Raw genomic sequence first — 26,587 nt, 5'->3', positions numbered from 1 at the left:
CCTTGTGAAAGGGTCATCAGACCCCCACCACAGGGGTTGTGAGCCACAGGTTGAGACGTGCCGGTCTACGGAGAATTACTTTCTGTTCTCATCTTGGACAACAAACAGTAAGCTCGCTGTTTGTGAGATGAAGATGGGAAATCTATAGAGAAGTTATGTTACCACCTTGAGGCATTAGCCTTTCCTGACCTTGAAGGACACAGACCCTCAGGGGCGAGCATAGCAACATTCTTCAGGTTAGAGCAGAAGCAAAGGCCACATGTTCCAGTTTCTCCCTCGATGGCTGATTACCTTACCAGGGCTGTGGGGCTGCATCCCACATGGCAGAGCGGAGGTCCAAGGGTGTCACTGACAGCCTAACCACACACTAACCTGGGGAATGTTTCTCCTTGCAGGTATTTCCTCAGATTATTACATGCATATAAAGTGTTTTGATAGGGATAGCTCGGGTTGAAGGTGATATGGTTAACCGTAACATAGCAGAAACACTGATTCCAAAGTTGTGTAGTTAAAATACCATTGAAGATAAACATATGTAAAATGAAAAGAATCTAAGTACTCTGTCATATTTTTAGTCTATTTGTAATAGTTCTGATCTGATGCAGCTTTTTCGCTAGTTGTTTTATTATGACTGTAGAGGGCTCAGGTCTTCTAAGTGTGAGAAGTAACATTCGCTCTTTCCCATTAGATCCTTCAGAAAGAAGAAACTCCAGAAAATAATCTACCAATAGGTGCTTTTTCTTTACTTTTTTTCCCCTGTCCTATGTTGTATGTTGCATGTGTGCACATGTGTGCAGTGTGCTTGCCTCTGTGTGGAGGTCTGAGGTTCTGGAACTCACCAATTCAGCAGGAGTGGCAAGCACAGAGTCCTAGGGATCCACCCCCACCCCAGCCCCAGGGCTTGGGTTATAGACACACACACTTCCAGGCCCAGGTTTAAGGTAAGTGCCTGGGATCTGACCCTCAGGTCCTCACAATTGAGTGGCTAGCCTCTCTACCCACTTACTTAGTCAGGTCCCCAGCACCTAGTAGTTAAATATATTAGAAAGTGTTTAAACCTTTAACCATCAGAAGTCATTTCATTGAGAAATGGGAGAAACCAGAAAAACCTCCTATGGAAACACTGACTGGATTGGTGAGTAGTCTGGATGAGTTGAGGAAAAGGAGGCAGTAAAAACTGATAACTTAGCTGTTTCTAAGGAACTGAACAACACTGTTTGCAAGCCATCCATAAATCAGTGGGGAAAAAAGTTAGGTGTTATTAGGGGTAATCTTTCCTATCTTTCCACAAAAATGTGATGTTTTCTCCTAAATACATCATAATTTGGATTCACTAATAATATTTTTGACAAGTTCACTGTCTTAGTTTGGGTTTTTAATTCTTGTGAAGAGACATACCCACAGCAACTCTTATAAAGAAAACATTTAATTGGGGTGGCTTGCTTACAGTTTCAGAGTTTCAGTCCATTATTATCGTAACAGGGAGCATGGCAGCATGCAGACAGATATGCTGGAGGTGAGAGTGCTACATCCTGGCTCAGAGGCAAGAGGAAGTCAACTCACTGTCACACTGAGGGAAGCTTGAGCAAAAGAGACCTCAAAGCCCGCCCCCACAGTGACGTACTTCCTCCAACAAGGCCACACCTCCTACACACCTTTGGGGGCCATTTTCTTTCAAACCACCCCATTCACATTAAGCAATAATTAAAGCCACCCAAATAATTTGCAATTCTGTTTTTTTTCTACAAGTCACTTTCCTCACATTGTTTTTCCATTTAAAGAGCAGATTGAAAAAAGAGAAAATAAAAACAAAACCCAACTTAAACATGGCAAACCTGTAAGTCAGATTCTTTGGTTACTAATCTAGTTCAACATTTAGAAGAGTCATCGGATTACTAAATCTGTGAATTAATGATGCATCTTACACCCTTCTTGTCTCATATTTGTTTTAGGAAACAGTTTTAAAAAACATTTTTTTTATTCTGGAGAGAAACGTGTGCGGCAGGCCCAAGGAATATTGCATGACCCACACATCTAAAAGGGTAAAGAGACAAAGTGATGCTGAGCTGAGCCGGTTTTGAGAAACGGTACTCGGATGCTTCTATTTTAAACCAATGAAACAGCTTTTAAAATAGAAAAACAGTATCTGCAATTTTGCTTTCAAGCCAACTAGCACCAATGAAATTGTCGCCGTTCAAAAAATTTGGAAAACTGGTGTGCATGAAAAAAAAAAAAAACGATTTTGGGAGAGGCGAGCCACCCTACCCTGGCTTTCTCTCTTTTCATGGTCCCCACTCGCCAACGTCCTAAAATGTCTTAAGTTGCATTAGCCGAAAGGATTTTGCTCATTTTTTCCAAAACATTTCACTTCTGGGCAGTAGCCAACCATGGAAAGTTTTAAGCACGTTTGTGAGAGGGATGGGGCTGGTCGGGGCTGCCTGGGCAGGACCGATGCCCTCAGAAGGGCGGACACATCCCCCGCCCCATGCCTGGCTGGGGGGCGAGCCGGAGGCGTGGACCCGGGGACCCGCCGCCGCCCGGCCTCGCTCCAGCCCAGGGCGGCTCGCACTCGAGCGCTCCGGCGTCCTCGGGAGCTCGGGGACGCGCATCCCGCCCCCGCCGGGAGCGCACCTGCCTGGTGAATGGCCAGACTCCGGAACGGCGGTGCTCGCCCCGCGTGGCCTCCGGCGGCCCGAGGGGAGGGGAGCCTCGCCGGCGGCGGCGGCGGCGGCCACACACGTCAGGAGCCCTTCTCCCCGCCCTCCCGGACCCCTTGCGGGACTGCGCACGGGCGCCGAGGCGAACTTGACAGGTGCCCTCGCCAATCCGGAGCGAGGTCGGCAGGCTGAGCCAATGGCAGGGCGAGCAGGGGGCGGGGCGCAGGCGTCGTCCCGCCCCCCCCGGGCTGGTGAGCGCGGAATGTCTCCAGCCCTCCCCTGCGCGTCCGTCTCAGTGCGGAGCTCGCGGCGGCCGGAGTAGCATCGGCGGCGGCGGCGGCAGCGGCGGCGACCGGCAGGCTCGGCGGCGGTGATAGCGGCGGCGGCGGCGGCGGCGGCGCGGGGCCACACCCCGCCGCGGACCCTTTCTCTTCTCCGCCCTCCCTCCGAGCCCGTGCCGCGGCCGCCCACGCCCGGAGCATCCTCTACTGACGAGCGGGCGCCGGCGGCATGATGCGGCTGCGAGGCTCGGCGATGCTGCGCGAGCTGCTCCTGCGGCCGCCCGCCGCCGCCCTCGCCGTCGGAGCCGCCCTGCGGCGCGCGCAGCCCCTCGGCACGCTGTGCCGGCGGCCCCGGGGCGGGAGCCGGCCGGCCCCGGGCCTGGTGGCCGCCGCGCGACTCCACCCGTGGTGGGGCGGGGGCGGCCGCGCCAAGGGCCCCGGCGCCGGCGGCCTGTCCAGCTCGCCCTCGGAGATCCTGCAGGAGCTGGGCAAGGGAGGCGCGCCGTCGCCCCAGCAGCAGCAGCAGCAGCAGCAGCAGCAGCAGCAGCCCGGGGCGTCGCCGCCCGCAGCCTCGCCAGCCCCGGGCCCCAAGGACAGCCCGGGGGAGACGGACGCGTTCGGCAACAGTGAGGGCAAGGAGATGGTGGCCGCGGGCGACAAGTGAGTGGCTGGCGTGGGTGAGCCGAGGGACGGGGGCCCGGCCCGGGGCGGGGGGCGGCGGCGGGGCTGGTACGGCAGCCCCGGGTTCGCGGAAGAGAAAGAAAACGATGCCAGGCGGCCTGCGACGGCTGCGCCATGTGATCAGGCCCGCCCGCCCGGCCCCGCCCGCGCCCCTCCGCCTGCTCCCACTTCCCCTTCGGCGCCCGCCCGCCCGCACGCCCTCCCGCGCGGGTCGCCCCGGGACGACCGGCGAGCGCCCAGCGGGGCTGGCCTGTTTGCAGCAGCCCCGGCCTGCCCACCCCCGGCTGGCGGCCGCAACCCCGACCCGCCTCCCGGGCTCCGCGAGGGGGATGCCGCGCGAGCATCCCATCTCCAGCCAGTGACATTGAGGATCGGGCGTAGAGGAGGGGAGCCTCTACCCTCCCGACTCACCTCTTTTTCCAGGCCGCCTTCCCCCCCCTCCCCGGCCTGCCTCCTCTCTAAGCCTCTGCCACACCATCCCACTGGATGCCAGATGTGGCCGAGGGCTCTTAATCCTACTGAGGTGGATCGTTTTGGCGTGCGTAGAGCCATCTGGGCCACCGGAAATAATGCTTCAGAAATGAGATTAGGCGGAATAGGGACATGTGGCCTAGAGGATGAGGCACGCAGCACGGACCACCTGTTCCTACGGGGACCAGCAGTAGCTAGTCGGATGTCCTCTGTGAGGTTGACGGCCTTTTTTTTTTTAAAAACAAAACAAAACAAAACAACAAAAAAAAAAGAGCAAAAATGAAGTGTGACATAAGCATGCAAAAATCTAAGTAGTTCGGGGGACTTAATTGTGATCGGATGTTGACTCATTGTGTATATAGTGTGGGAATTTAGCCTGAACAAAATTGAGTTTTCTTAAATATGACACCGTCCTGAATGCTTTTCTATACTATAAATAGGTTTAGTTTTCCCCACTAGGTAAAACGTTGACTCAGGCTTTTCCTGTATCCTATTTTTCTGACTTTATAGTGACCTGGTGTGCCTTGTTGTTGCATTTTATCCTCTTTCCAGCTCTGCACAGTGGCTTAAGTCAAACTGAAAGTGCGAATTTTATAACCTCAAGCTCAGGCCTGTTTCATGTTTCCTGTAATTCATGTGGGGACCTTCCTAAAACATTCCTGGTTATTTTCCCAGAGTGAAAAGTGTTATTTCAAACCAAAACAAACAAACAAAAAAAGCACTTAATGATGAACAAAATTTGTGATATTCAGTGATAATGGTTTCGTGCCACAAACTAGCTTGATGACCATTATTGAAATGTGTTGGATTAGATAACTCCAATCCCTTTTAGTGTTTTGTTTTTTAAACCTAGACCTTGGTTAAATTACACCTCTAATGTTTTAGAAAGTAGAATGTGTATTATGCATGTTTAATCACATACAGGGCTCACCTTACCGTCTGGCTTACCAGGCTTGTGGCACAAAACACGTGTTCACATTTAACAGAATTGCAAAGTGCATTTACTACCGTTTAATAGTTAATATTCACAGGTTGCAGAATAGGAGATGCTTTCTGTTAAAAGTATGTCTGGTTCTGTGACACCCCACCCCCACCCCCCATGATGGCTCCAGTGCCCTTTTTCAAAAGTCAGATAGGAAAATGAACTTTCGTGTTTGGTTTCCCCAAAAGTTTCTGGTTTCACTGCCCTATTAATAATATTAATAAATCATCTCAAAGCTGTAACTTAGGAATGCTATTTTGGCTTATGTTCCATTCTGTCCCCCCTCATCTTGCCCAGCAGAAGCAGCCAGTTTAGGGAGGGAATTCCCCAAGGTTTGCTCAGATTCCTGGAGAGTGTTAAGTGCCAATAAGATAACCTTGTTGACTTTAGTGAAGGGACTAGACTAGTGGTGTGTGTGTGTGTTTGCACCAAAATTTAGGTAACTAAACAGGTTCAGAACCAATTCAAAAAGGATGATGATAGTCCTGAGAGAACCTTTTATCAAGGTTCAAACCACCCTGTCATGAATTTATGTAAAGGGAAGATAGACTGTATTATAAATTGGTTGACGTTTCTATTTGATCTGTTTTCCAAAAGTAAAGTTGTCCTCTCTTGAACACTTCATTTTCCATGTGAGAAGCATTTCTCTCACTCTAGGGGGTCAGCTCCCATTTGACCTTTCTAGGTGCCTTTTGTCCCTTCTAAGTGCTCAGGCTGCGGAGCACAGGCCTTCCCCGTCAGCCGTAGGTCTGCTGCCAGCACTCTTAGGTCTGCCAGGTTTTATAGTGTTACTAAGAAATAGCCATGTGGAAATTAAGAGTTGATGTTTTATACAAGGCTTAGAACAATGTTGGACATGTGTTAAATGACACAGCTTTATTCACTAAATAAGCATTTCTTCTTTTTCTTTAAAAACCTGTTGTAGATGTTGATAGAATTTCAGACTCGTGACAGTTTTTATTTTTAGTTCCCAGAGAAAGTTTGTCTTGACAGAAACGTGTCTTACATGAGACGATGTGCAGTTTACATTTTTAAACTTTGTTGGGAAATAAGGTCAGAGCAAACTTAATGCTTAACCACGACACTCCCATTAGTTCATGTTGCTTGTCTTTCCTTGGTTCAGACCTTATGTTTTATTAACCTTATCTTAAATTGTAGGTGTTGGAATATAACCAAGTTGTCTACTTACTTTTTTCCCCAAAAGCTAGTAAAACTCTTTGAACCATATCACCTGTAGGCGAAGTTTGTCCACAGACCTTCAGTCTGAGGTTGTTACATGACATTGTTCGTTTTAATAGCTTATAGATAAGCATAATGATCTTTGCTCAAGCCGTCTCTGTAGTGGTCTGAATTTTGTTCTCCCCATCCATCATTAGAAACCAGACAGCTGGGCTTGCTTCTTTTCATTTTAAAAGAGTTGTTAGGTCTGCTTTCCTGGCCACTTCCTTCCTCACTGAGATCTTCATTCCTTTTCTCTCTCCCTTCTCCACAGGACTTCCATTGCTTTAGCTTTGATATTGATCTTTGTATAGATAATACCTTAGTTCTTAAGCCAGGCTCTGCCTTTCCGTTTATATTTGACATGACTTGAAATTTAAAATTTGTATTGCCAAATTCATCATTTCCCCTAATTGTCTGTTTTGCACACTGAAATTGAATTTAATATCTTAATGTAGGGTATCACTTTCAGAAAACAACATGGACTAGAATGAACATTATCAGTTACAAATGTGTTGTGGCATTAAGAGCTTTGGTTATATTAAATTACCTTTGGTTTGGACATTTTGCTAGGAAAAGGGATTAGGTAGATGAAATACTAGTATGTACTTTTCACAAAACCTGATTTTTATAGGGTGCATTATTGAAAACATTCTGTTAAAATAGGCATGAGACCATTTTCCATCATTTTGGCAGGTGTTAAGTATGATGATCCCAAAGTGGTAGGAAGGAGAATCTCTTGCAGTGCTGGTGTGAAAGTATAAATTTGTTCACTATTTTGGAGAGCAGTTTAGTAGTTGCTAAAAACCCATATGCCCCTTATGCAATAAATATGTCTGCATGTCTCCAGGAAGTCTGGAATTTAAAAAATATGCTTTTAATTACACAAGAATATTTAAATTTAAAAATAAAGTGCACACAAAAGTGATTTCACCTAGCTTCAAAAGGTATGGTATGGCATATTTTCATAGTTCCTACTTTTAGTAAATAGAATGTGAGGAGCACAAAAATTATTGTCTTTTGTGGAAATTGAATTTCAAAGTAAGATTTAATAATATGTCCCTCAAACAGTGCTGAAAATGAAATTTAGTAATTGGCAGATGTAGATAATGTATTTTGGTATTGGATAATAAAAACAGAAATAGGTGGCAGATACTTTCATGATCCTCCTCAATTTCATCTACTTTGAATTTCTAAAGGTTGACTTTTACGATTCAGGGCTGGAGAGGTGACTCAGTGGTCAAGAGTGCTTACTGCTCTTCCAGAGGATCAGAGTTCAGAGCCCAGCATCATCATGTCCAGCCCTGTAACTCCAGGAGACCCAACACCCACTCCTGGCCGCTGCAGGCACCTGCACGTGCGTGAGCACATACACTCAGATAGACAAACTCAACTTAAAATAATAGTCTTTTGAAAATATTTACCATTCTCTTAGAGTTAAGGTCGAAAGAGTATCTAATTTTTTCTTTTGTGCTTCTTAGTTCTCTCTCGTTTGTGATTTCCCTAGGAGTAAACTAAGTCAACACTTTCTCCTGTCTGTTGCACCGCAGAGGATTAAGCCTAGATGTTGCACATACTTGCACGTTATGCTACTAAACTACCTTTCAACCCTGTAGTTTTAATGGGAAGAGAAGAAAGTGCCAGTAACTCTGTCATACTTTTGAAGCCTAACATTTACATTAAACCATGCATCTAGTAGTCATTGATAAACCTGTATATGATCTGCAAGTAACTGCATAATATAAGTCTAAACAAATTTACATAATTCATGGAACACAGAAATTTGAGTCCTGAAATTTTAGCTTCTTGCTTGCAGCTTTGTTGTGTTGAGAAGTCTGCCGCCCACAGAATTTGGGGAGCTACCAGATAGAATTTCACCTTTTTAAAAAAATTATTATTTTTTTAACGCATTTTGCCTGCATGCATGTATGTACACCATATGCATGCCTAGTTGCTCTCATAAGTGAGAAGAGGGCTTTGGATCCCTTGGAACTGGGGTTATGGATTGCTCTAAGCCACCCTGTGGATGCTGGGAATTGAACCCGTGTCCTCTGCAAGAGCAACAAGTGCTCTTTACCACTGAGCTATCGTCTCTCCAGCCTCAATTTCTCAATTTTATCTTTTTTTTTTTTTAAATGAGGCAATGATACCTAGCCCAAAAGGGGGAAGGTTATTGTTTTCCTCTGAGAAGTAAATGTTACCTTCAAGAGCAAGTTTGTGAAGATACTTGGGTTTCTTCAGTTTTTAAGACATTTGAAATCAATAATAAAAAACTATATTCTTGTAATATTTGAGATGAAAAAACATTCTTTAAATATCAAATCCCTTATAAATCAAGGGCATATTTTATAGTTATGTGGACATTTTCACCTAAGTCACCTACTGTAAGAGAAACGCTTAAAGCTGAGAGAACAAACACATTTTTAAAATTTGTGATTATCGGTGCCTGTCAGTGTTGTGCACGGTTGCACATAGAGACATTTACTCCCAATTTTACCCCAGACTATTCCATTGTAAAATTGATTGGGTTATGAAATAGTGCATAGGAATAATGTCTGAACTCGACGTTTTCTAACGACAAAGTTGGAGTGAAACGGTCTCCTTTGGGAGGTGCCCATTCTCTGGTATGTGGCATTCAGTATTCTTTACTGATTTCTAAAGAAAAGTTTACGTGAAAGTATTACTTTGAAAGCATAGAGCTTGTTGTTTTGGTATAATGAATACCAATTTGATAATGTCAGGATTTGGGAATGTATTTTCATCTACTCATTTCTGGTACAGTTTTAAAGATGTTAAACTTCTCTTGATAGTTTGACAAACTAGATTTTTTTTTTTTTGGATAGGAGTTATTAAAGCAGTACAGACTTTTTGGAGAATTTTTTTAACTTAGGAACTCAAATTATTGTTTTAGTAATCTAGGCTAACAAAATAAACTGAAATAAAAGAAAAATTTATCCCCAATATTTTTAGTACAGTATCTTACATATTGGAGCAAGATGCTTTATTTATAGAAAGGGATGACCTCTTCTGTAGTTTGTTTATTCCTGTGCTAAAATGCAGTTAGCTGTAATGGGTTCCCATACTCAGCATCAATGGGGTAGTTAAGTAAATTAACCATTTCTTAAAGTTGTAAGGAAATGGAGTGCTAAGGTTGTTAGAATACAAAATTTTCTGTGAACTATATGATCTTAAGTTTTAAAGAAAGCTTAGGAAGAGTAATAGATGGACAGAACAAAAATGGCAGTATTAGCTGTCCGTATGGGCATGGTTTTCTACCTCTCAACAGTTGCTTCTAAGCAGGATTTCCCTTGTGAGTGTAAACACCTTAAAAAATGGAAGACCCCTTTCAGTTAAATTTTGATAACCTGTTGCTACTGCTATCCTGATACCTCATTTCTGGTTGTATAAGAATAATAAGTAGGTATTGCACCAAGAAAATTGCGACATTAAGTACCACCCATAGTTTTTAATGTTAAGAATGTGCTTGTAAAATAAGGATATGAAAATACTGAGTAAAATTATGATTGTATTAGTTTGTGACATTATTTTAAGCAATTCATTAACAATTGGAATTGGAAAATGACTTCGAAGATCATTTAATTCTACCTCATTTTGTGTATTTCACAAAATACCCCAGAAGAGTATATTACCTAACCAAGTTCATAGTACTCCCCCCAACTGCTGTTGACAGTTCTGTGAAACACTTCATTGAATTAAGTGGTCTTTTTTAGGTTTAGGTTTGAGAGAGACCTTAAAAATTCATCTCTCCATCTGCTGCCCCCTCCTTCTGTTATGTTCTGTAAAGGTTGTTTGTTCCTTCTATTTAAATACTCTGACAACAAGAGTTCACGCCTGAAAAGGGCCACTCATTATATTTTCAGAGCTATTTCATTTTCCCATACTTATAACGGGAGTCTGTTTTTTATTAACGTCTCCCTATAATGTAGTTCTGAATAAGTCAACTATAATGGTACCAAAGTACTATTTGTTTAAAATAATCTCCTTGCTTTGTAAAAGACTGTTTTAACAATTCTTAGTTTGGTTTCTGTTGCTGTGAAGTACACATTTCTTAGTTCAGGTTTCTAATGTGATAAAACACCATGACCAAAAGCTACTTGGGAGGACAGGATTTATTTTGGTACTTCATCATCAAGGGACGTCAGGGCAGGAACTGATCAGAGGCCCTGGAGGAGGACTGCTATGGATTGCTCCTCATGGTGTACTCGGACTGCTTCCTTACATCATCCAAGACCACCTGCCTAAGTGGATATCACCACCTCTGGTGGTCTAGGCCCTCCCAGCCAATCTGATGGGGCATTTTCTCAGTTGAGGTCTCTGACTCCCAGTGACTCCAGCTTGTGTCAAGTTGGCACGTAACTAGCCAGCATAGCACCATAACCAAAAGTAAATTGGGCAGGAAATATAAAGGATTTATTTCATCTTACAGATGTAAGGCCAGAGCTTAGAGCAGAAACCACAGAGGAAGGAAGACTACTGTCTTGCTCGGGTGCCTTTTTGAGAAGGTACAGGTCCACTTGCCCAGGGATGGATAGATTGGAACCTTCTACTTCAACTAGCAATTAAGAAAATGTCTCATAGACATGACCAATCTGATCTGCTCTTTAGTTGAGGATCCCTCTTCCCAGGTGACTAGATTTGTGTCAAGTTGACAGCTGAAGCTATGATAAGGCAGGAAAAAACAGCCATCTAGCATATAATAGTGTTTAGCTTTTCAATTTTTAGTAAAACACATGGTTATGATACCATAAAGGTAATAATTTAGAAAAGAGAAATAAGTATAAGGCAAGAACGCTTTTTGGTGTGTGTTTGGTGCAAGCTATAGTAATTTCTGTGGGGTTTCTTTGTGGGGGCAGGGGACAGAGACTTAGTTGCTCTGTAGCCCTGGCTGGCCTTGAATTTTGAATCCTGGTGTCTCTGGCCTCCTGAGTCAGGGATTACAGGTACGAGCTGCCATTTCAGTCTGTACAGTTTTGTGATCATGTATTGTAGGCATGGTTTACATTTTTTTCTATGGATACAAATTAGTTTCTTCTCTTTTAAGCAAGTAAATATTTACTCAGTTTGCTAGCTATGGTAATAAAGAACCATTTTAATTTTTTTTCACTATGTACCATAAGTGAAAGAAGTGTATATTTAGTGTTATTTACATAGCTTTTAGGCAAAGTAAATACCATTTACTGGTGTGATAAATATGTAGAAAGCTTATTCTGCAGTTTTTAAAGTAATAAACTGCCATTATCTAAAGTTTTATCTGAGAAACCATTTTCTGTAAATAATTGGTATGTTATTATTCACTGATTTTGACAGCTGGTTTAATTTTTATTTAAATATTGGGTCATCAGTATTATTGAACTCTTGTTTAAAGCTATTAGATCAGGATAAAACCTAGAAAACATGCTTGTGCCTCGGAAAAGTAGCAACTATGTCAGAGTAGTGCAGTAGTAAATTTGAATCCCACATTCAGAGAAACACACATTCAAAATTCATTTCTGCTGTTGTGCAACCTTGGGAAGGTTCTTACCCTGTCTGAGTTAGTATCTTTCTCCCTCTGTGGATAAAGATAGTGTTATTCATTTTTGTCAGCAAGTAAATTTGTTTAGTACCAGAAATTATGCAATAGTTTCGTAAGACATATTTCTGTCACTAGATCATTAATTAGGATAGATTAAATAAGAGTGTTCATAAAACAGCACAGTATGTAAGTGATTTTCTGTTATTATTAAAATATTGTACGTGCTTTTTTAAAAAAGTTGTGTAAGGTCAAAATTATGAGAGGATATGTCATTAGCACTTTATAAAGGTTAACTTTTAAAACATGCTAGTATTGATAAATTGATATACTTTTAGAGATGATAGCCCAGCTAATAAAAGCATTGCCACCCAAGCTGAGAAACCTGAGTAGGATCATTGGAAACCCCATAAAGGAGAGAGAACTGACTATGCAAATTTGTTTTCAGACTTCCTTCATGACATGCCTACTTGCACTCACACATATTAATACAAAAATTTAAAAGCCTTTAAGTTTGATACAACAGTGTTTTGAAAATAAATATAAATGATATTGATGCCAATATTGATGTTTCTTTTAGCTATTATCTTTTCAAAGGGGGTGTTTGTGTGTGTATCACTCTATATATATCATACTAGGAGATGAGAAGTAATTTCATTAGGAAATAATGAAATACTAGTAGACCTGTTAAAGTTCAGAACTGTTATATAATCTTTAAATCCAGGAATCATTTAGACATGTAGAAAAGGTCTTTTCAACAACACAGAAACAGTTATAGACAGACATGATCTGTTAGTTTTTTTAAATGAGCAATGTACATAATTTACCCATGAAAGTTGCTGTTATACTTATAACTAGTCTGGAACTGATGACATTTAAGAATTAGTATTCTATTTCTTTTCTTTTCTTTCTTTCTTTTTGCTTTCTGAAGTAGAGTTATATATATTTCTTCCACACGTGTGTGTATGAATCATGGTAGGTAGGCGGTGGATTGGTCTGCCTTAGAGCTGCCATTCTTTGCTGTTCAGAGACGGTCTCAACTAAAGCACATACTGACCTAGAGTTCCCTCTGAAATCAGGCTGGCTTTGAACTCAGATCTTCCTATCTGAGCCTCCCAGTGCTGGGCTTGCAGGTGTTAGTTATGCCTTGTTGAGACCTGCAGTTGTCACCATTATAATACTTATGACAGTGATTAATAATTGGAATAATGGAGTATATTTTGAGTTCTGAAACCTTTCCACCCAGAATACATTAAATTAGTGTGTGACAGTTTGTTTACTTAAAGGCTGTTCAGTAGATAGGAAAGATTGCTTTCCTGTTTAGAAGTTTGGTTACTCTTAACATAGTTTTGTTAAATTAGTTATTAAGTTTTACTATTGCTGGTAACATTTTCTTCTAATACTCTATGATATGTGAAGTTTCGTTGTTGTTGGTTTTTTGTTTGTTATTAATGTAAGTGTACACTGCTTTAGAAATAACTACAAGAGATGGAGAGATGACCCAGTGGTTAAAAGCACTTGGTGTTATTCCAGAGGACCCAAGTTGGGTTCCCAGTATGCAAGTCAGGAAGCTCACAATTGATCTAACTCCAGGTCCATGATATCTGCTGCCCTCTTCTGGCCTCTGCAGGCACTTGCACACATACATGCACATGGAGAAAAGAAAAAGCACTACAGTTCTATCATTCTGTCAGGAGTTCATGCTTACAGTCATTCAGAATCAGCACAACCATGGCTTTTATCCAGGAAGTGTAACTGTGTTGATACCCACCGGGTGGATAAAGCAAATGTCCCGTGTATATATGTGGCATTTTATTGAACTGTAAAATACAGTGAAGTCATATTTACAGGGAAGTGCATGTCACTGGAAATCATCATAGTAAGTGAAATAACCCAGACTTTGGAAGGAGACATACTGCTTGTCTTCTTTCATAAACAGAACCTAGATTTAAAATTATATATGTATATAATAAAAATGACCTGGTATTGAAAACTATTAAATTTTTTTTTTGACTTTTTTTTCCAGTGTGATTTCTAATGGTACTGACTTGATTCTGGTGAATCAGTGTTTATTATAGCTATAGTATTTATGAATGTATCATCTCAACTATAGTTTGGTACATGGTTATTTAATAATGGACTTGATTTTCATCCATTGGACTATACACACAAGGATTAATTTTGTATTATTTTCTTTCTCCCTAGTAAAGTAAAACAGGGTCTGTTACCTAGCTTGGAAGATTTGCTGTTCTATACCATTGCAGAAGGACAAGAAAAGATACCTGTTCACAAGTTTATTACAGTAAGTTTTTAATATTTTTCTCTCAATGTTCAAAGAAGTAATACTAAGTCAGTTACACACTATTGCTGAAATGTAGTCTTAAAGTTTATCTGACCTGTAGGTTCTGACAGTGTTTCTCTTGTTTTCAAATTTTTACCATGTTCACTTCAAGGTAATCAATGAAAGAAAAAGAAACAATGAGAAACTTGTCCAGAAAGTGGGTAATAGTGATATAAATACCACATATGTGATAAGCCTTGCGTAGAAACTTTATTATACAAGAATGAAACTTATAGTTGGAATAAGCATATACATTATCTACGCTGTATATTTACAAACTCTTATTTTTTTAAAAACAGGCACTCAAATCTACAGGATTGCGAACGTCTGATCCCAGGTTGAAAGAGTGTATGGATATGTTAAGATTAACTCTTCAGACAACGTCAGATGGTGTCATGCTAGACAAAGATCTTTTTAAAAAGTAAACATTTCTGCCAAACCTTTAATGGTGACTTGCTGTGCTGTGTACTGATTTTGCTTTTAAAACACGATTTTATATTTTAAAGACCAGTGCTGTAGTGTGACTGAGAAAAGGGATCTGTAAATATTATATCTTTGAAAAACCGTTATGGCATATATTAAAGTTCTGTTATATACTGGGTTTAAATCGGTTGTAATGAAAGTTTGCTATCAATGTTGTTTGTGCCCAGGGATTGTATTCTGTCTGGGTGTTCCACTGTCTGCATTATTGCTGACTTTTTCAGTTTAGTCTGTAAGTTTATTTCTATGTGGTAATGTAGATGATGAACATAAGAGGACTTCAGACAGCTCTGTAGTCCTTATATTTATGTAGTTGCATGACCTCATTCTCTTTTTCAAATGTATTAATGACTGGGTTTTGGATTGTTGTCTTTTTTTTGCAAAACAGTTGAGAACTTAAGACAACTTTGAAGATTAAAACCTTGGTTTGATTGAATGAGAACACTTTAACATTGCTGAATTTGCATATCTGTTTCTTAATCTTCTTTACTGTATTTGTATTAGCTTTAATAGAGAACATGTTTATAATTGATCCTAAAGAGTCGAATAATATTTTAATTTATTAATAGTTAATGGAAAGCAGCATAAAATTATAAACAACTGTAAGACAGTTTGTTTTTGTTTTTTTCTAAGCTACAGACTTAAGTTGAGATGGATCCAAGTAATTTCTACATTTAATTTAAAGTTTATTTTTTTTGTGTGTGTGTGTTTAATTACCTTTCTTTTCGTTGGTGGATTGAATGATTTTTTGTAAATCTCTCCTGGTATCCCAGAGTCCCTGGGAGGGATAAGTTTTTAAGTAAGGTTCTCTGAAGTTTCTGGCATGCTTGTGACACTTATGCCAATTCTGAATTCTCACCAGAAGGCTCTTGGTTCTCTTAATGCAACCAACTTTAATGTGTAGCTGGTAAGCTTACTTTGCAGTTGGTATTAGGAAGTTGAATCGGTTGACCTGTTCATTTTGTGAAAGGCATGAATTCACTTCTAGATTGATTTGAGCCTTTGGGGTAGGATTTGTCTTAGGAACTACTTGTGCAAAGTACCCTTTCTTGATTATGGTGCCTTCTGGAAGGTTACTTTAGTTTATCTGTGAGTATAGTTAATTGATGGTAGGTTGGATTGTGAATAATTGGTATGGGGAACTGGCTTTGGAATTTTTAAGGGAAAACACTAAATTGCACATTTAAACCACCTTTAAAATGTGCTTTATGAACATTGTTTCATTATGAAATTAAAAACAATTTAAATATTCTCTCAGTTATGAACCCGAAGACCCACAATCATAAAATTCTGTTTGTAATTGAATTAATACATAATGATTACCACAACTTTAAACACAAACTCAAGTTTTTTTAAAAAAATCTATGATTGTACTATAGGCAATACCCAACCTGACATGAAAACACAGTGGTCTGTAGTGAGTCATTGTCAAAAGATTTTTTGTTTTGTTTCTAGAATGAGTAACTCAAAACCTGACTATGAACATTTTTGGGTCACTTAGAAAGGTGATTACTCCAGAGACGTTCCTTCTATGATCTCAAGTATATGAAGTTACCTACTTGAGGTTGTCAAAAATAAACCATCCCATCTCCATGCTGCTGGAAAGGAATTGTTAAAACATGGAATTCCTTTCTTCTGAGAGAAGTAGTTATAAAGGTAGATAATTCAGGTTTGAGTGAAAGTGTTGATATTTAACCTAAAATATATCTGGCAGAGGCCAGAAGAGGGCGTTGTATCTCTTGAAATTGGTGTAATAGAATATGGTGGCTATAAGCCATTTTGTGGGTGCTGGGAATCGAACCAGAGTCCTCTGAAAAGTAATCAGTGCTCTTAATAACTGAGCCATCTCTCCAGCCTTCTGATTAGTTTTAAACACTTAAAATGACAGTGTGGAGAAATAGTGGGTTGATAATTTGAATTTGCTTGTTATTTCCATGTTTTATTTGTAATCTCTTAAAAATGAAGTATTTTTGTTTTTTGTTTTTTTTTTCAATTTTCTAGGGTTTTTTTTGTTTGTTTTTTGTTGTTTTGTTTTTCTAGATCTTATTACAGATGGTTGTGAGCCACCATGTGGTTGCTGGGAATTGAACTCAGGACCTCTTGAAGAGCAATCAGTGCTCTTAACCTCTGAGCCATCTCTCCAGCTCATATATTTGATTTAAAAATAAGTAGTAATTTAATTTTAGGAATTACCTTAAGCTTTTTCATTTGAGAAAGGTATGCTTGTTATATTTCCCTTGCAACTTTGATTATTTTTGGAAGTTGAATTTTAGAAGCTATTTGAGATGTTTAAAAATTAAATATTTAATCAATGATAATATTTATTGGTGTATTACTCAACCTCTTAATTTCATTTGCTTACCTGTGATGAAGGGGGGAACTCTTACGAAAGTATTGATATTTTTAAGGTTAAACACAATCAGTAATGCCCATTGTTTTTCTCTTTCCTCAAAGCATGCTAATTTAGTATTATAACATTTGTCTGTGAGGAATCCAGTTACAGAAATACTGTCTCAAAATAATAGTCTGACTTCATTATTTTCTGTCTGCCTGCCTGTCTATCTATCTGTCTGTCTCTCTGTCTTTCTATCTTTCCTTCTTTTCCCTTCCTACCTTTTCTCCTTCCCTCCTTCCTTTCTTTCTTTGTTCCTTGTTTTTGGTGTTTTTGAGACAGGATTTCTCTATGTAGCCCTGGCTGTCGTGGAACTCACTCTGTAGTCCAGGCTGGCCTCAAACAAGACATCCACCTGCCTCTCCCTCCCAAGCGCTAGGATTAAAAGCATACTCCATCACCACCCAGTAATTTTTTTTAAATCATTATGGGCCTTGCCTTAAAGTATTTATTATAGTTTGTGTTGTATCTTGATGTTCATGTGTATAGCAAGTTGTCTTTGTCAGTTAAATACTCTGTGACTGAGTTACTGATACTGAGAAATCTTAAGACTATCTTCAGCTCAGAGTTTAAAAAGTACTACAACACTCAGAGTTCTTCAAGGTTACACTAACATGTTTTTGGCTTAATCCTTTTCAGAAGAAAGCAGAGTATTGCTTAAATCATCAGAGCGTTTATTGTGTCTTTGAAATGGTTTTTAACAGTGAAACATTTTTTTATTCTGTAATGTGTTACATTTACATGTAGCTTGCTTTTGGTTTTGGTAATATAAAATTTATGGTGGTACTTCATAAGAAATTAACTATAAAGGATGCATTACTTTTATAAACATCTTAACATGTTTTTCACTTACAAAAATTGAGTTTGACCAAACCAAATTGGTTTTATTTTAACAAAGCTTTCAAAGTGTTATTCATGGAAAATATATGCAATTATTTTAACTTTTTGTGAAATACTACCCAGTAGTTATACAGGAGCTAAGAAAGATATCTTGATTACTTAAAATTGAAAAATATTCATAATCTCATTTGAGGTGTTTTTTTTTTTTTTTTTTTTTTTGGTTTTTTGGTTTTTTGAGACAGGGTTTTTCTGTGTAGCTTTGGAGCCTGTCCTGGAACTCACTCTGTAGCCCAGGCTGGCCTCGAACTCACAAAGATCCACCTGGCTCTGCCTCCCGAGTGCTGGGGTTAAAGGTGTGCACCACCTCTGCTCGGCAAAGATGTATTTATTTGTTTTATGTACGAGTGCTCTTTCTGCACATACACCTTTATGCCAGAAGAGGGTGCCAGATCTCATTACAGATGGTTGTGAGTGAACATGTGGTTGCTGGGAATTGAACTCAGGTCCTTTGGAAGAACAGCCAATGCTCTTAACCCTGAGCCATCTCTGTAGCCACTCATTTGCAGTGTTTTAAAGACTGATTTTTGTTAACCAGATCTCATGTTGAGTATTTATCAATTCTAGTAGGGTACAAAACTTGTTCTAGTCTTAAACCTCAAAGAGTGCACTGCTGTTTTAGTATCTGACACAGTTCTGGACACATCTAATTTATGTCTATCTGTTCAGGATAAGCTGGATGGAAAGAAAGTAACCCGGGGAGAGTAGGTGTTAAAGTGGACTGTATAACTCACCTCCTCTACAGTAGTGTTACTATTCCCGTTAGTGCTGCTAGCAGGTGCTGACAGTGGAAAGATGCTCACTGTGTTTTCCTGTCGCATTTCACAGGTGTGTCCAAAGCAACATTGTCTTGTTAACACAAGCCTTTAGAAGAAAGTTTGTCATTCCTGACTTTATGTCTTTTACCTCACACATTGATGAGTTATATGAAAGTGCTAAAAAGCAGTCTGGAGGAAAGGTAAGGTTTGGATACACGTATTTTCCTAATATAAACATTTAATATAAAGAGAATAAACCTGGGTGCTTTGTTTACAAATAAAGCGACTCCGTGGGTCATGCCATTAGATTTGGTGCTTTTTAAACTATTTTAAGTACTTAACTCTTTTTGTTATTCTTCCTAGACTCAAACCGAGTTTTAAAAAATTAATTTGGAAATTAACTGAAGTGGCTTTACATTTTTTAATTAATAAAAGTTACTTTTGACATTTCTGCAGATCTGATATCCATTAATATAAAGTAAAATATTTCTAGTTTTTAAAAATTATCCAGGTACATTCAAGCATGGTGGTCCCTACCTGTATTCCCAGCATGTAGGAGGTAGAGAAAGGAGGATCAGGAATTCAGAGGAAGCCTCTTCTGTCTAAGCAGGTTTGAGCCCAGTCTATCAGCCTGTGCTGCAGAAGAACGTGTAACACCTTCACCCCAACAGATAGGGCACCTATTAGTCCTCCCAACCAAGTACCCAGAGTAGTAGCTGAGACTACTTTACATAATCTCAGTGGTATAAGGTTGTAAGCTTTTTATTTATTTTTTTTCCTTTAAAAAAAGTCTTTAAGTTCTTGTTTTAAAGTCTCTGCATTTTTAGAAAGAAAGATTGCATTGGAAATTAGAGAGTGGTAGAAAAATCACCTAATGCCATGCTGGTACTCAGGTTTATGTATTTGTGTTCTTAGTTTTTACAAGTATCATTAAAAGACAGACTGATGCTCCTGAGTACTGTAAACAACTAGTCATCAGTTCGAGAAAACACACTGCCTATCTTGTGTCTCTTAATGTCTTTCCACTATTTTGGATAGGTTGCTGATTATATTCCTCAGCTGGCCAAATTCAGTCCTGATTTGTGGGGTGTATCTGTCTGTACAGTAGATGGACAAAGGTAAGTTTATTTAAGAATCTATGGAGAACAACTTTAACCCTTAAATCAGTCTTCCAGAAATACATAAAAACCAGATTTGAGAAGTGCTTGTCCTTTAAGCAAGCTGCTGACAAATGAGGGTCCTTGGAGAATTATCGGAAAGTGTTACGTTGGGGAGAACGATAAAGAGTGATTTGATTTTAAACATCTAGATTAAGAGAGACCTTTGGAAAAGTGCTAACCTGTGGGAATGTTTTTTCAAGAACTGTTTTTGGCAGGGAAGGGGCTTGAGAGATGATGGCATGGTGGATAAAGTATTTGGATGCCAGTGGGAAGGCCAGAGTTGGTCTCAGGCACAAAATCTTGGGCAAATGTAGTGGCTTCTTGTAATCCCAGCCGTTGGAAGGGAGGCAGAGAGATCCTGGATGCAAACGGGCTAACAAAACCAGGGAATAGGCAGGCTCCGTGTCCAGGGGAGACTGCTTTGGAAACACAGAGAGGGTGCAGGGCTTGGTGGTGGACTGCCTCACATGTGCACACATGTCCACCTACTCAGTGCAAATGCACACACAACTCAAGGCAAAATACTTCACTTTGCTAGAAGTCAGACATTAAGGGTCATTGTCAAGTTCTAATTTGGATGTCAGAACAATTATGGCATACATCTCGGTGTTTTTCCCACTAAAAAACTTAGCTTAGAAATATAATCCTTCCTTAAAATTACTTTTTAAAATGAAAATACAACTTAACATAAAAATGTGTACAACTTGCCAGGCGGTGGTGGCGCACGCCTTTAATCCCAGCACTCGGGAGGCAGAGGCAGGCGGATCTCTGTGAGTTTGAGGCCAGCCTGGGCTACCAAGTGAGTCTCAGGAAAGGCGCAAAGCTACACAGAGAAACCTTGTCTCGAAAAACAAAAAAACAAAAAAACAAAAAAAAAATGTGTACAACTTGTAAGTATTGTTCATACAGCTTTTTTATATGAGTGATAAAATTTTACTCTTTTTGTTTGTTTGTTTTTATTTTTTGTTTTCAATTTTGAGTGACAGTTTCTTTATTGTAGCTGGGCTGGCCTAGAACCTACTCTGTATCCTAGGCTATCCTCAGGCTTTGAATCTTCATGCCTCTGCTTCTGATTTGATGATAGGCATGTGCCACCATGCTTGGCAGTGCCCTAAAGTTTAAGGCTACAAGTCAGGTAAACGTAGAATATTTAGGTTTTTCTTTTTAAGGTAAAGTTGAAAATTTCTTCATCTGTTTGTGATCTTAGTTATCTAATCTGAAATATCCTTAAGTTATAAAAAGCAGAAGTTTTTTGTTATAATTTTACATGTTAATTTTTCTAAGGCATAATTTTTAAAGGCCTAGTTTACTCTGAATACAGGTAGTAGTAAGAAAAACATTACTGATTAACATCTGATAAAACTTACTTTGTTCTCTCTGTGAGTTCAAGCCTGGTCTACAGCGTGAGATCCAGGACAGGCACCAAAACTACACAGAGAAACCCTGTCTCAAACCTCCCATTGTTCCCTCTCAAAGTTCTAGCATCTTCTTCCTAAATTGGTGATGTTGCCTATTTTTACATAATACGTAAATAAAATCTGCTTAGATTTAAAAAAAAAAAAAACCCAAAAAACAAACTTACTTTGTTGACTGCTTTAGGCTTTTGCTGTTTACTTTGCAGTACTCCTCTTAGACGTACTCTTTTTAATGTTCATATTCACGCACTCGCACATGCACACATCCTTGTGGAGGTCACAGGGTAAGCTGCAGGAGTCTGTTCTCTATCGTGTGGGTTCCAGCGATTAAACTCTGGTGTCGGGCCTGGTGGTGAGCACCTTTAATACAACGTCATCCAGCCGACTCTTAAACATCTTTAATGTTGAAGTCAACATTCATTGTTGAATTAAAAGTAATTATGAATTAGAATTTGTAATGTAAAAAGCAAGTCCAGTCATGCAACTTTCTAGTTGATGCTAATTTTTTTTAATCTACTTTAATAGGCATTCTATTGGAGATACCAAAGTTCCCTTTTGTCTTCAGTCCTGTGTAAAACCCCTGAAATATGCCATTGCTGTGAATGATTTGGGAACTGAGTATGTGCATCGCTATGTTGGGAAAGAGCCAAGTGGATTGAGGTTCAACAAACTGTTTTTGAATGAAGATGGTAAGAAGTACCTACAAGTTGGTTGGAGAAATAGTTCATTTTTCTGTTTAAATCTCAGTAATTTGAATTCTGCTTTTGAAGAAACCTTTTCCTATTTTTAAGTTTGCCATAGAGTTTCACGTACTTTTCAAAATGGTTATTTTAGGTTATCTTGCACCATTAGCAAGAAAAGTAGAGAGATAAAGGCAAGGAATACATTCCATGACTGGGCAAATAGGAGATGGGATGAGGTGGACCAGGACCTTAAGGACATTCTCAGCTGCATAACGGATTTGAGGGCAATCTTGGCTAAGTGAGACCCTGTCCGTTAATAAATAAGTTACATTATGGTCACTTATCAGGGATTCTGCTAACATTTGAAAATACCTAGAATTTACTTCAGAACAGTTCAGTGGGAGCTGCTCTTAGCTCTGGGGTAATCATAATTATTATCAGTGTGTTGCTAATTATTTCAGTTAAAAGAGCCTGTTTGCAAAGGTGAGGCAGCTAGGTCCAGTTTCCTCACCAGTGTCCTTACTAGAGCTCTGGCCTCATCTGTCCATAAAATGTGTGAACCACTCGGTTAAATAAATGTCCTGTACTGTAAAAGGACAAGCAGAAATGAAATAGCAGGCTTTCTCTCCTGGAGCAAGTTCCAGTAGAGAGTAGTGTTTCTCTTTCCATAGTCACATGATGTATGTGTGTTCATATATTACTTTCATGCTTGAGGAAAGCTCTAGACTGGGCTAAAAATTTGAGGGCATATTGTGTTCCTATACTGTGGTTTTAGCGGCAGATAGTTAGATTTGTTTCTGTGTGACTTTGGTCTTTCTACTTCATAACATTTGCTGTTTGGAAGAAATACATCAGATAATTGGGTTGCTTAACAAGTCTTTCCTGGAGTCCCAGCCTTCAGAGAGGAAGGAAGACAAAGTAGACAGTACTTCAGACTCAGGTTTAGATCTGAGCCGCATGTAGTTGGACTTCGTTCCTGTAGGTTGCCGTCTGTGTTGATCCTGCAGGTATGTGAAGGTTACTAATTACTGGATGATATAAGGTATAGAATTCAAGGAAGCAAGTGAAGTTGGGAAAAATTGTAAAAGGTGAACTTCAGTGTTTTCTTTCTGCCAAATTAAAAAACAATGAAATGTCTCACTCATTAGTATTTTATTAGTTTTTCAAATAGAGTCATAACTGCTATCGTCTATGTTTTTCTTTCTATGTTTTTTAGAGCAGCTACATTTTTTTCTGTATTTTACCATAATCTTTGTGCTGGGTTTTTTACCATAATTTTATGCTAATGTACATTAGCATATATTGGCAGCTTCATTGAGGATATCATTCTGAAATATTTATTAGGCCTATTGACATCCATTTTTAATGAAAGAATTCATTCTGTTACTTGTGGAAGATTAGACATTTTATAATATACTCAGTATTTTCCTTTGGAAGGCAAGGGTCATTCTGGCAGATACACTGATTTGGAGGAAGGTATTTAAAGATCTAAAAGCAGATGTAGGAATTTGAATGTTAGAAATCTTTTTGAGAGGCTGAGGGATTAAGAGCTCTGGCTTTTCTTTGAGAGAACAAGGTTTGTTTCTAGCACCACACGGTAGATTAACAACTAACTATGCAGCTTCGTTCCAGGGGATCTGATGGCCTCCTCTGGCCGCCTCCACCACCAGGCACACACATTGTGCAGAGACATACATGCATCCAGGGAATACACCCATACATGTAAAATAAAATATCTTAGGAAAATTTGAAAAATCTTCTTGGGGAGTAAAAGGATTGGGGTAAATGAATTTAACATTATTAATAAAATTTTTGGCATGTTCATGAATGGTTTTAAAATGATTTTATTGGTGGTATGGTCTATAAAAACAATTGTGATGAGAGGTTAAGATTTTAGTACTACTTTTCATAAGAACTGAAATATAAAACTTAATAAAAGGTCTTGTCTACCAGCAATCTTGAAAGGAATGGTAGGAAGGCTTCAGTTCCCCACTTGTTCTTAGTTCTTAAGGGGTGCTGTGTGACTGAGTCATGGTTTATACCAGTCCTAACACAACAGTTTGAAGATCTTTTTCTCATTTAAAATCACTAGTAGATTGTAGTGAAGCTTTGCAGACAGATGTGTTTGTGCCTCTCTTCATTTCAGCATGGTTCTAAATATCACTCTTGCTCTGCAAGATGATGATAACAAAGACTAATGTAAATATGATGACTCATAAGCAACAGTGGTGGTTACTCTACCAGCATATGTAGTAATTTAAAGTGAAGTATAAATAGTTTTTGTTCTGAGATGGAGTTGGCTGATACTTTCTACCATCATAAGTGAGGAAACACGTTTATGGAGATGGCAATTTTGGAAAATACCTTTAGAAAAGGTTTCTTTTTAAAAATAATTTGATTTATTATTATGGTGTGTAAACGTGTGGTGTGTGTTGTGGGGTGAGAAGGTATGTGCATAGCACAGTGGACAGCTTTGTGGAGTCGAGTCTCCTACGTTTACATTGGCTCCAGTGATTGACTCAGGGCCTCAGGCTTGCCCTGCAGCCATTCCACGCGCCAAGCCATCCTGCTGCCCCATCCTTATTTACCCTCTAGTGATTAGCTTGACCAACTAGTATTCATATAGCCTTCTTGTTGAGTAATCAGCTCAAGAGGCTGCAAAGGATTTGGTTCTTGGAGTGACGTATTTAGCTAATCCTGAAAGATGTAGAAAATAATGCATCTGATACATGGTCATAGAAGACAGAGTTAAGCTTTTCATAATCATTACCTCTGATGGAAAGTTTTAGGAGACAAATTTAGGTTTTACATATTGTTAATGATCTTAGATAAACAAAGCCAAAATATGTTATGTATACCGGATTTGGGAAAGAAGAGTTGAGTTGGTTTACGTAAGGTAACAGAGCTGAACCACTGAGAAAAAATGGAGCTTGGATGACTGGGGAAAACACAGGTGAGCACTGGGAAATTGAGCTGTGTGTAGAATGTATTGAAAACATGTCCTTATGGGATAATCAGGTTACTTTAATTTTTATACAGTACTATAAATTTTAGTATAATACCTAAAATATAAAGATCCAGATTAAACCAGGTACCTTTCAAAAATGCTTTTTGGTTCTTTAAAATATGTATTAACAAACTTTAATATGCACTCAGTTATGAACCAGATCTTCATGAAGTTCTTATTCAGAGCAGTTTGAAAAGTAAAAAGGTATGAAAGAATTCCATGCATAGTTTATTGCCAAGTGCAAATAGATATTTGTTAAAATGGGAAATATGTCTATAAATTGCAAATGTTTCACATGTCCATTTTTTTGGTGTGCCAAGCTCTGTTGTTAAAGTACTTAAATGGTAGCATAGTTGATATTTTATTGCCAATGAACGTTGAGGAATTTTAGATTGGTCCTTTCACTTCTGCCTTACTCACCTCCTAGCAGGAAACAAGCAGGTTTCCTGCTCCTGAGTCTCACTTAGGCTGATGTTACATTGCAGTGATACTGGTGTTCTCCACCTGTTTCTGGTTTAGGTGCTTGGCTTTGAACCAAAGGCATAAGAGTATGCAGTAGATTAAATGCCAGGAAATAGCTTATTGTTCTTTGAAAAAGTCTTGAATGCAATTTATGTAGCATTTGCTCAATATTTATCATGCCCAGATATTTTTATCAAACACTTTGCGTATATATGGATAGACACACATTGGATGCCTTCTAGTCCTGAGATTTAAACCTGATACTGTAAAACAAGAAACCTGAAGTGACAGATTACAAACTTTGAAGTACATATATACCATAATCTAACAAATTCTTCTGTATTCTGCTTTCTCTTTGCTTGAGATTTTTCTTTCAGGTCTATAATATTTGTAAATATTTTGCATTCTTGGTTCCCTCTGGACATACATACACACACACAGTATAGTCTTCTGAAAAAGCAAGTGATATCATTTTATATATGTTTGGGGAAAGCATATTTCTCTTGGTCAGAATTATTTGGAGAAGGTAAAACCTTAATGGCATTGCAGTGTTCAGATTTTAACAACAGGCTTTTAGCTTTAGAACTAGTCTTTATAAGTAACTTAGGATGTAATTTTTTTTATTTTTAATAATAAGCATTGACGGGGTACAACATGTACTTTGCATCATCAAAAGATGAATTAAACTGCCATGAAATTGCCTCACAGACTTTATTTGTAGTGTGAACTCAAAATTGTTTCTTTAGCAATTTTGAAGTGTATAATACATTATTATTAACTGTTGTCATATTATTTATCTAGTAGATAATTTTGCTCTCACCTAGTTACAATTTTTTTTCTTAATACCCACAGCCCTGGTAGAAAACGGTTATTTTCTGTTTCTATGAGTTCACATTTTTAGATCTACATTAAAGAAGGTCATGTAGCATTTGTTTTTCTGTACCTGGTTTTACTATTTGTAATATCCTCTGGGTTTATCTGTGTTACTGTAAATATTTTCTTAATTTTTTAAGTCCAAGTAATAGTCCTTTATTATATATACTATATTTTCTTTATTCATTCATCTACATTGTCAATCTCGTATCCAGACTCTGGTGAATAAATGTTACAATGAACTCAGAAGAATTATATCTCCAGTATAAAGTTATAATTTCCTTTGCATAAATGTGCTC

The 26,587-nt window shown here is 39.1% G+C and overlaps 1 protein-coding gene across 3 annotated transcripts in view; it reads left to right on the top strand.

Annotated features, from left to right (window-relative positions):
* Nucleotides 1–3,167: 3,167 nt before the first annotated feature.
* Gls (glutaminase) overlaps nucleotides 3,168–26,587 on the top strand; it is a 67,577-nt gene continuing 44,157 nt past the window's right edge. For all 3 annotated transcript variants that reach the window (XM_059278621.1, XM_059278622.1, XM_059278623.1), the window contains exons 1-6: nucleotides 3,168–3,598; nucleotides 14,026–14,122; nucleotides 14,461–14,582; nucleotides 18,759–18,888; nucleotides 19,727–19,806; nucleotides 21,789–21,952. In XM_059278621.1, the coding sequence (XP_059134604.1) occupies nucleotides 3,168–3,598; nucleotides 14,026–14,122; nucleotides 14,461–14,582; nucleotides 18,759–18,888; nucleotides 19,727–19,806; nucleotides 21,789–21,952 (1,024 nt within the window). The remainder of the gene's footprint in view (nucleotides 3,599–14,025; nucleotides 14,123–14,460; nucleotides 14,583–18,758; nucleotides 18,889–19,726; nucleotides 19,807–21,788; nucleotides 21,953–26,587) is intronic.

This window comes from Peromyscus eremicus, chromosome 13 (genome assembly GCF_949786415.1).
Source record: "Peromyscus eremicus chromosome 13, PerEre_H2_v1, whole genome shotgun sequence".
NCBI lineage: Eukaryota > Metazoa > Chordata > Mammalia > Rodentia > Cricetidae > Peromyscus > Peromyscus eremicus.
This window is presented reverse-complemented; position numbering and strand designations above follow the sequence as displayed.